The sequence below is a fragment of the Panthera pardus genome, unplaced genomic scaffold, assembly GCF_024362965.1.
Source record: "Panthera pardus isolate Hobbes unplaced genomic scaffold, ASM2436296v1 HiC_scaffold_3, whole genome shotgun sequence".
Classification (NCBI taxonomy): domain Eukaryota; kingdom Metazoa; phylum Chordata; class Mammalia; order Carnivora; family Felidae; genus Panthera; species Panthera pardus.
The window spans coordinates 27,768,593-27,779,681 of record NW_026526876.1 but is presented as its reverse complement, the minus strand read 5'-3'; the positions used below and the strand labels follow the sequence as shown (position 1 = coordinate 27,779,681).

The following is an 11,089-nucleotide window of genomic DNA, read 5'->3' as shown; positions in this document are numbered from 1 at the left end:
CCTCAGATGTGGGACTACTAGTAGAATGACCAATTGTATCAGTTTGCACTGAGCTGAGGTGTTCTGAGACACTAAAATTAGGAAAGTCTCATGCTGATAGGGATGAGCTGATGACCCTCATACTGATATCTCTTAAAGTATTTCTCACATTTGATGGGGGCCCCTGAATGAAAAAAGGTGTGAGGCACAGTGTCATGTTTGTTTGACCCAGAAGGCCAGGTTCGTGTAATTCTGAGGCAGACTTGTGAAGAAAGGGGAAAGTGTCAGTTCTGCTCTCAAATGTGTATAAAAAAATCAAAACTCTGGGAATGCAAGCTGGTGCAGCCACTCTGGAAAACAGGATGGAGGTTCCTAAAAAAACTAAAAATAGAACTACCCTACGACCCAGCAATTGCACTACGAGGTATTTATCCAAGGGATACAGGGATGCTGTTTCGAAGGGACACATGCACCCCCATGTTTATAGCAGCACTATCAACAATAGCCAAAGTATGGAAACAGCCCAAATGTCCATCGATGGATGAATGGATAAAGAAGATGTGGTGTATACGTATATACAATGGAGTATTACTCAGCAATCAAAAAGAATGAAATCTTGCCATTTGCAACTACGTGGATGCAACTGGAGGGTATTATGCTAAGTGAAATTAGTCAGAGAAAGACAAATATCATAGGACTTCACTCATATGAGGACTTTAAGAGACTAAAACAGATGAACATAAGAGAAGGAAAACAAAAATAATATAAACACAGGGAGGGGGACAAAACAGAACAGACTCATAAATATGGAGAACAAACAGAGGGTTACTGGAGGGGATGTGGGAGGGGGGATGGGCTAAATGGGTAAGGGGCACTAAGGAATCCACTCCTGAAATCATTGTTGCACTAGATGCTAACTAATTTTAGATGTAAATTTTAAAAAATTAAATTAAATTAAAAAAAAGAATCAAAACTCAATATATTGTTTTGGCAATGCTGATGTAAATGTTAACCTTAAAAATAAAACTTCCAGGGGCACCTGGGTGGCTCAGTCGGTTAAGCATCCGACTTTGGCTCAGGTCATGATCTCACGGTCCGTGAGTTCAAGCCCCGCATCGGGCTCTGTGCTGACAGCTCAGAGCCTGGAGCCTGTTTCAGATTCTGTGTCTCCCTCTCTCTCTGCCCCTCCCCTGTTCATGCTCTGTCTCTCTCTGTCCCAAAAATAAATAAACGTTAAGGGGCGCCTGGGTGGCTCAGTCGGTTGGACGTCCGACTTCGGCTCAGGTCATGATCTCACAGTTCATGAGTTCGAGCCCCACGTCGGGCTCTGTGCTGACAGCTCAGAGCCTGGAGCCGGTTTCGGATTCTGTGTCTCCCTCTCTCTCTGCCCCTCCCCTGTTCACATTCTGTCTCTGTCTCAAGAATAACTATACATTAAAAAAAAAAAATTAAAAAAATAAATAAATAAAACTGTTCTAACAGCTAACAGCAGTTTTAAAAAATAAATAAATAAACGTTAAAAAAAAATAAATAAAACTTTCAGTTATTTTTACCAGCAAAAAATGGGTTTATTTGAGAACAGCTGAGAATTGTAATCCAGGACAAGTAATCTGTAGCAAAACTTATAGGCAAGTCTGCAGAACAAAGGAAAGGACCTGCTGCTTTACAGAGGAAAAGGGGGGAGTCGGGAAGGCTGTTATAAACAAAAAGCCCATTAAAGTGAGAGTTGGAAATATAGTGGTTTCTCATTGGCTGAGCTGTGACTGTTTCTCATTGGCTGGGCTGTTGCTGGGACAGGAGGAAAGCCTTTTTTTCTCCTGCTGGGCTGGGAAAGCAGCATCCAGGTATAAAGTCTGTCTCCTATTGGGTCTGCAGTTGCAGTGGTAGTGTGTGAAAGCCCCCCTGCCGGCCTCCCAATTCCTTTTTTTTTTTTTTTAATGTTTATTTATTTTGAGAGAGAGAGACAAAGTGAGAAAGAGAGAGCATGCCCGAAGGTGTGCGGGCGTGCGCGTGCGCACGTGTGCACGCGCGCACGCACACACACGCACACACAAAGGAGGGACAGAGAGAGGGAGAGAGAATCCCAAGCAGGTTCCCTGCTGTCAGACTCAGGGCTTGAACTCATGATCCGTGAGATCATGACTTGAGCCAAAATCAGGAGTCAGATGCTTAAGTCACTGAGCCACCCAGGTACCCAATTCCTTTCTAAACAAGATTTCCTTTCACTAGTTTGCACATTTCCCTCTCATGATCAAGATCTTTCTTTGAAAGTGTCACTGATCAAGAGTCAGTTTCTCCACATTTAGTGGTTTTCTCAGTACCAGGAAGGACCTTTCCTAGTTGTCATGTCCTAAGTAGGAGGGAAAGCGCCTAGCGGTTGGCAACCACTCAAACCACATTTGAGCAGCAAGGAAGATTAGGAGGGAGAGAACTGTCAGGTACTTCCTATCTGTAGTCCCTATCTATCAAGACTGTAGTTACGCACTGGAGATCATCTCCAAGCACTGAGCCAGCATCACCTTATTGGGTGCATCATTTTTAGAAGCCTGATAGGCAACAAAATACAAAACTCAAAATGATTATACAAAGCAGAAAAAGTAACATAGCAATTCCGTACTGTATGATGGTTCTAAACCAGGACTCCACGTCTGAAAGTAGCTAACTGAAATATTTATTTGCACTTATTCAGACTTAGGGGAGAAAGGCGCTCCCTATGAAGGCAAACCAGGAATCATGTGTGCCTTCTGGAAGTCTCCACTTAAAGCAACAATGAAAGAAGAGCAGTGGATACCAGAGGAGCACACTGAGAGAATTAACCAAGCACAATCGGGAAGATACAGTGCAGCTATAAATATAAAGCAACAGCTGATGAACTTTCTGCAAAACAGAAAAATCTCAAAGATGTTTAAAAACAGTATTGTTATATCAAAAGAACTGCTTGAACCAAATGTGTTATTGACAATACAACCTCCTAAGGCTGCAAAGACCATAAAGTTCAGAGACCATGAATTTGGATAAGAATCTAAAGTCAGTTAATAGTCCAGATGAAAGAAGCCTTTTGTGAATTCCGAACCTTCTAATCCTTCAGAAAAAGCAAGTGTAAGATTAATTTGTCCTGGGATCATGATGAGGCTGTTTCCAAAAGGCCATAATCAAAAGAGGTTTCCCGCTTTTGCGAGGGCTTTGGGAATGCAGACAAGGGCATTATGTTTCCATAAAAAAAGAAGCAACAGTGAGAAAAAGGTAGACAGACCTGCCCAGACATCTTAGGAAAGCGGTCTCCTCAGATATCATCTGCTTCAATTCTGGGACATCTCTACTTTCAGGTCACCAGATGGCATGAGGGTCCAGTCAGCGTTTGGCGCTTTCTTTAGATGTATCATGTGAATCCAAGAGTCTATTCTCTGGAGGTTGGTGGCATAAGGGTTGGTTAGAAGCTCCTGACAAAGGCCTTTCCAGCAAGGCTGAAGAGAGCATTTCTGGAGGTGTCTCTTCCAACCGATGAAATCTCTAGGTTTCAAGGTGTGAGGCTTAAGGTTGTCATCTCCTGGGAGTGTTCTGTGAAAAGACTGTTATTTTAACAGAAGCAGTTGGGCCTTTGCAATATTGAAGTATCTCTCTTTTTGTCAACCGTGGGTCAGAGGAGGCAGGGGCCGAGTGTATCGGATGTGCTGTGACTACGTCAAAGGGTGAGAGTCTATGAGTACCAAAGAGGGTAGATCTGAGATTTCAGACTAATGGCAGCTTTTGGCCAGAGTATTTGAGGGATTTCTTCAAATTTTGCCAATTGGGTCTTCTTTTTTTTAAATATATTTTTTAACGTTTTATTTATTTTTGAGACAGAGAGAGACAGAGCATGAACAGGGGAGGGGCAGAGAGAGGGAGACACAGAATCCGAAACAGGCTCCAGGCTCTGAGCCGTCAGCCCAGAGCCCCACGCGGGGCTCGAACTCACGGACCGCGAGATCATGACCTGAGCCGAAGTCGGCCGCTTAACCGACTGAGCCACCCGGGCGCCCCAGCCAATTGGGTCTTAATAGTGCCATGAGTCTGTTCAACTAACCCTGAGAATTGAGGATGGTGTGCACAATGAAGTGCTGGGAAATCAGCCAACAGCACAGACTTGTTGAAGCACTTGACTGCCAAAGCGTGTTCTCTCATCACTATGAAGTTCGAGAGGGGGTCCCCAGGTAGGGATAACTTTTTCTAATGGAATGTTAGCCACAGAAGCAGCATTGGCCTGTCTACAAGAGAACTCTTTGTACCAGTGAGAAACATACAAACCATGACTAAAACATTTATATCCATGAGAAAGGGAAGCTGTATGAAATCCATCTGTACAGTTTTCCCTGGATTATACTTTCGACAGGTGGAACGAGAGACGCAGGTGCTTTTTGCGACCTTATTAATATTTCCCCACCAATATTGATTCATGAATGCTATTATTTTGTCAGTAGACCAATGGTTTAATGCATGTACATGAGAGATTTGGAATTTTTGGTAGCGCTGGATTGTTATTTGGTCCAAACCAGAGGTCTCTCTCTTTATTAAGCCAACAATTATTGCATTTCCAATTGTTTTGCCATCTCTGAGGCCAACTGTTGGGTATCTCTGGTCAATTTTTCCAAGTTACCATTTGGGAGAACATCACTTTGGAACATGACAGAGGTTTAGCTTTTGGTTTCCTTGGGAGCGGTGTGTTTAGCGGAAATATAAGCAAGGTGGTTTACTTTGGTCTCCAGGAAATTGAGTCTCAAGTGCCCAGGACCCTTAATAATAGCCAGAGCAGCCAGCAAAAGGATGGCATCTAATAAATTTTGGACATAGAAGCCGTTTTTAATTTTATCCTCATGGGAGGTAAAGACAGCTTGCTGTTTCCATAATATTCCAGAGTCATGAGCTACACCCAAAGCATACCGACCATCAGTATAAATGCTAAGTTTTATCCTTAGCAAAGTTACATGCTCGAATAAGGGTGTATAATTCAGCCTGTTGGGCTGAATTAGTCAAAGGTAAAGCTGCTGTTTCAATGACTTCAAAAGGAGCTTCAGTAGCATACCCAGCACATTATTTACCATTTTCATCTTTCAAATAAGAACCATCAGTAAAGCATGAAAAACCTGCAATGGTTAGAGCCTCCTGTAACTTTCCATGGGGGGAGGGGTGCCAAAAGGTAATCTATCAGGGTTAAGCAGTTGTGAGGGGTTTTGTCCAGGTCTAAATGTAGTCCTTGTTTCAGGATTAGATGCCCTGGGTATTGAACTGAGTTTGAGCAAACGGCTTTTTTTTTTTTTTTTTTTTTTGAGACCTTATGTCCCTTTAAGGCCAAAAGTTCTAACAGGTGGATGCTGTCTCCTGTGAAGAGGCTTGAGAAGGGGAGCAGAGACATCAATCATATACAAATTGTAACAAAGTAGAGCCTACAGAAAACTTTCTTTCACCCAAATCAGCTTTTAAGATTCATGAAAAGTAAGGAGGACTTGGTGTTGTAACCCTGGGGCTTACTGTCCAGGTGCATTTCCATTCTTCCCCAATGAAAGCAGAAAGGTATTGGCTATCCTTATGAAAGGAATGGTAAAAAATGCACTGCATAGATCAATTACAGAGAAAAATTAGCTTTCAGTGAGAACAGACCTCAGTAGCATATGGGGCTTGGGAGCAACAGGTGCCAAGGGATAACAATGTTATTTTTTGCTCAGAGGTCCGGGATAAACCTCCATCTTCAGTATTGGGTTTTCTCACTGGTAAAATGTTGGTATTATAGGGACTAGTACAGGGGATAATGAGGCTCCAAGCCTTATAATCTTCTATTCTGGTCTGGATGCCTTGAAGGGTTTCTTTATACAGTATTAATTCTGGGAAGGGTTTTTGAGGTATCTACTTGAATCCTGACCAGAGGTGTGCTGTGCATTCTGCCAATATCAGCTGAAGACGTTGCCCATGAAAAGGACGGTAGCTGATCCAAGAGGAACAAATGATATGGCCCCCAGATTCTGCTGTAGTGAGTCTGTTTTCTGTCAAACCCAAGGCCAATACACTTCCAACAGGCACAGTTGCACCAGGGGCAGTCTGGTTCCAAACAGGAGTCAAACTGAAGGCCAAGCAAACACTCTCAGATGGGGTAAGGTCTTAAAACAGATCCTGAATAAAGTCTGGAGAACTCAAACACAAAGACAGCGGAGCTCAAAATCCAGGTGAAAACTTACCCTCAAACTCCAGGGTCCTCCAGCCAAGCCCAATTGGCTCTGTGGGTGCCAGCACCTGTTTGCTGAGCAGCCTTAGAGTTGTTGGAGGCTCTTCTCTGGACTGATGTTAACCTTAAAAATAAAATGCCTGTTATTTTGCTAGCAAAAATGGGTTTATATGGGAACATCAGAGAATCACAACTCAGAACAAGCAGGCTGCAGTAAAGCCTTAGGCAAGTCCGCAGAATAAGGGAGAGATTCCCCTCTCCATAATAGAGGAAAGGAGGAAGTTGGGGAGGCTGTTATAAACAAAAAATTCATTGGAGTAAAGTGAGAACTGGAAGTATGGTGGCTTCTCATTGGCTGAGCTGTGACTGTTTCTCACTGGCTGCGCTGTTGCCGGGGCAGGAGGAAAGACCTTCTTCCTCTCGCTGGGTTAGGAAACTAGTTTCCACTTAAGGTCCTTCTCTTCCAGTTGGGTCTGCAATTGCCAAGTGGTAGGGCAGAGAGCTCCCCCTGCTGGGCGCCCAATCCCATTCTAAACTAGGTTTCCTTTTTTTAAATTTTCACAGAAGAAATTCAGGTGAGAATAAATTTAGGTCATTTTAGATTACAGTAAATTTACAAGATCGCATGGAGTCAGACAAACATTATTGCTAGAAAATCTCACTAATCTTACTTTTGGGAAGAGTTTTCATTAGAAATTAAAAAAATTTTTTTTTCAATTGGGGTAAATTAGACATAACACAAAAATTACCATCTTAACCATTTTTTAAAAAAGCATTTTATGTTTAAGTAATCTCTACACCCAACTCGAACACCAGGGGCTCGAACTCAACCCTGAGATCAAGAGTTGCATGCTGTAGCATCTAAGCCAGCCAGGTGCCCCCCGACCCCAATCTTAACCATTTTAAGTGTTCAGCTCAGTAGTGTCGACTACATTCCCATAGTGACTGTAGGACCCTTCATTTTGCAAAATTCCACCCATTAAACAACAGCTCGTCATTCCCTCTTCTTCCAGCCCTGGTAACCACCATTCCACTTTCTGGTCTTTATGAATTGAAGTACCTTGCCGAGAGAAATCATACAGTAATTGCCTTTTCGTTACTTGCTTCTCAGAAATTTTTAGTTAGAATTAGAAACGGAGAGTGCCGCAACTGACCCAGGTCTTCCTTTCCGGTGGACCCGGCTGTCTCATCTTTGTGGTCCCTAACTCAGTGGTTCTCAACTGCGTTTGCGCATTAGACTCACCTGGGGAGCTTTAAAAACCACTCCTTCCTGGATCCCTTCCAGACCAATTAAATCCGAATTGCAGGGAGTAGGAGCGCCTGGGTCTCTTAAGTGTAGGACTTGGCTCAGGTCCTGATCTCACGGTTCATCTGTTCGAGTCCTGCATCGGGCTCTCTGCTCTCAGCACAGAGACCCTTTTGGATCCTGTGTCCCCCTCTCTCTGTACCCCTTCTCCACTCTTGAATGTGCACATGCTCTCTCTCTCAAAATAAATAAATGAACTTTAATAACAAGTATTTAAGCATTCCATCAGAAAACAGGGAACACCCCCAAAATTCAGTGCAAAACAGCTGATTTCTTGAGTGCTGTAATGTGTCAAACACTTCAGAAACACCATTTTATCTAATCCTGACATTAGCCTTGTAAGGCAATTTATTATCATCTCATTTTATACGTGAGGACCCTGGGTCCCCAAGAGGTTAAGTAATCTACTCGTGAGCATAAATACAAGTCCAACTATTTCTGATTTTTGCCCTTACAAGTTACCCCAATCCACTGTTCTCAGAAGAAATTGCTCAATGACAGCTTGAGGAGAAACTGTGTTTGGATTAATTTTTGTCCTTAAACATGTTTTCAATAGGGATTTGTCACCGATGTTTAAAAACTAGATTTCACATGTGCTGGGGTGCCTGGGTGGCTCAGTTGGTTAAGCAACTGGGTCTTGATTTCGGCTCAGGTCATGATCTCGCAGTTCCTGAGTTCGAGCCCCTCATCGGTGTCTGTGCTGACAGCATGGAACCTGCTTGGGATTCTCTCCCTCCCTCTCTCTCTCTACCCCTCCCTGGCTTGTGCTTGCTCTTTCTCTGTCTCTCAAAATAAATAAATAAACATTAAAAGGAAAAAGTCTGGACGTCCTGTCTGCCTCGAAAAATCAGAAGGTCTGGCAGCCCTTCCCACAGTCCTGAATGGCAACAAGGTTCGATAGGTCCCACCTTAGCTGGGTCCTGAGTTCTCTTGACTTCCCCGGTACCCACATGCTGGCATGTGTCCCTGACAAGGAAGTGGAGCGTCAGTTATGATTTATCCCTTCACACCAAGCCTTCATTACTTTCGTAATTGTCTGCCTGGCACCTGCTGGCCCTGAATTTGCAACCCCAACTTAGTCTTTCTTCCACTTCCCTTGCCACCATCCAGATCCCAAACAGGCTGGTTCTGTTTTTCCCAAAGCCATTTTGCATTGTTCCCCTTTCCTAAGAGTAGGTGGGTCTAATGTGTGTTCGCCTTCGACTTTGTGCACAAAAGTAATTCTAGGATTTCTCTCATAATTTTCTCCCATGTCAGGATGTTTTGCCTCTGTACTTAATAGCTTATTTTGCTTTCCATTTTTTCCCTGCTCTTGGGGGCTAGATTTGGTGTTGTGGTGCCCGCGGGGGAGAGAGGAACACCTCCAGGTACTTGATGGGGGTGCTCCTGACCTATGACTGCCCAGAGAGCTGGGACCTCAGACCTGGGCAGGGACCCGATGTGTGATGGAGAGGAATAAATGTGTCGGTTTCTTTCTAGCCCAGGAGGAATCAGGTCAGGTATCATTCCCAGTCAGCCCCCACAGGATGTCTGCGGCTGTCTTCCCAGCCTGGACCTTGCCCCACATAATAGAATGACACCTACTCAGATGATACGATGCAACTTAATTTTATTAGGAAAGCACAGTGAGCACTGGAGTGGCACTTTCCAGGGTCAGGGGAGGCGCTGGGGAGGGGGCAACCGAGATGCCCACCAACTAGAAGGCACAGCTGCTTTCCACGAAGCGGCGACACTTCATGACCCGCAGGTACGTCTCAGCCTTGTGCAGGTCCTTCTTGAAGCAGGACAGGAGCCCATAGTTCTTGAGCAGCGCGTCGTCACTGCGCAAGTTTGTGTCAAACTTGTCGTAGGTTTGTTTCAGGATCTGCCCGGCCCGGGGGCTGCCATCTTCCAGCTCCTGCAAAAAGGGGAAGAGGGACGGAGAGGCCCAGTCTTTGGCCACTGCTCCTTCCCTGTCCCTCTGTGGGTGGCCCTCCCCTCCAGGGCTCTAACAAGGGCACGGAGGATTCACAGTGGGGAAACGAGTAAGCTTTCTCAGGGGTCAAGGCTGGACTGTTTACTACAAAGAAAGGGGCAGCCTCTCCCAGTGCACGCAAGCCCCCACCCCTCAGTTAAGTCAGCCTGGCTGCCGCCAGGCCCCAAAGAGGGGACCCGCAGCGCCGCGGTCCCCACCCGCATCAGGGCTTGGATGCCTTCCTCCAGGTCCTTGAGCTTCTCGTAGACCCGGTCCGAGGTGCCGAACACCAGGCTATTGGTGAAGACCCTGCTGAGGAATTGCACGGGCCCGAGCCACGACTGGATGAGCAGCAGGGAGAAGCGGAGCAGCTCTACGTCCTGTGGATGGAGGGGGCGGTGGGCACGCCAGCCTCTGCCCAGGGGCCGCCCACCTGCCTCCCTGCACACCCTCGGCCCCAGGGAGAAGGCTGCCCAGGGCCTGACTCCTGCAGACGAGGGAGGCCCCTGATCCTTGGCCGGGCGCCCCTGGCCACTCACGGATCTCTGCTGGGCCTCGTCCTTGCCCGTGGGGGCCGGGATGGTCTCCGAGAAGCAGAAGGCAGCCTGCGCGTTCTGGATGGAATACCTCTGTCCCTCCGGGATGTACGCCCGCTCCTGCAGAAAGAATGCCCGCCCGGGTCTCAGCTGCACGGTCCTCATCACTGCTTCATTCGGAAGCTCCCTCAGTTTGTGCTCAGCTGACAGCCTCTTCACTTGGATGAAATAACCCTGAGCTCCTCAGTTTCCTCCCATTACGTCCCAGGGGTGATATTCACACCTTCTTGCGCCCCCCTGCCCCCCACCGGCGCCCATTCCTGGGGAACTTACAAACTCTTTGTAGGTGTCGGCGGCCAGCTGGTGCAGGTGCTGGGCCCGGAGCACGGCGTTGGCAAACAGACTGGACAAGGGCATGGCTGGGAAGGCGCCCACCTCCTGGGGCCAGGGCAGGCAGAGCAGGGCAAACGCCAGGAGCACAGAGTTCCGAGGGCCTACAGAGAGGGACCCAGAGGGCGAGGCCGTGGCCCAGACAGCAAGAGGCCTCTGTTTCCCGTCAGCCCTTCCCCTCCCCGCCCGGGGACGGAGAACATTTAAAACTTGGCCAAATGTCTGGGCATAGATGTCTCTGCTCACATTCAGCAGCCCCAAAGCCCAGGGTTAGTGTCCCCATCCACATGCCGGGCCACCGCCTTGTGCCTCAGTATACACTGAACCCAAAGGGATTTTAGGGGCACTTACCTGCAGCCATCACAGCTGGGGATGAGCCGTCCACAGGACCCTGAGCGGTTTGGGGAGCCGGGTGCTGGGATCCTGGAATCAGTCCCTTGCGGGCCCTTTTTATACCCTGGTCCCTTCTCTATCCCCCTCCGCCCCCACTTATTTTCTCTATACATTTATGCATCGGGCCACTGGCCGGCCTGTGCTGATGGATAATTTAGAGTCTCCTCCCTCTTGTCCTGTTCCCGCTCTTCTTGGGGTCATGTCCCCCAGGCCTTCCCTGCCATCTTCCCCTGTCTGCTGTCACCAGCCCTGAGGGTTGTGCACACAGGGTCTCAGCTTGAGAGAACATCCGATCTGTACTCATTTCAAGGGGGAGGCGGCAGAAGGGAGTAGCCTGA

General features: G+C 46.9%; 1 protein-coding gene across 1 annotated transcript; it reads right to left on the bottom strand.

Annotated features, from left to right (window-relative positions):
- Positions 1 to 9,096: 9,096 nt before the first annotated feature.
- LOC109277181 (somatotropin) lies at positions 9,097 to 10,605 on the bottom strand. The gene is made up of 4 exons (XM_053892969.1): positions 10,281 to 10,605; positions 9,972 to 10,085; positions 9,651 to 9,812; positions 9,097 to 9,375 (listed from the first exon to the last, which is right to left on the bottom strand). The coding sequence occupies exons 1-4, from the start codon at positions 10,383 to 10,385 to the stop codon at positions 9,175 to 9,177; spliced, it is 582 nt and encodes a 193-aa protein (XP_053748944.1). The 5' UTR covers positions 10,386 to 10,605; the 3' UTR covers positions 9,097 to 9,174.
- Between the last annotated feature and the right edge of the window lie 484 nt (positions 10,606 to 11,089).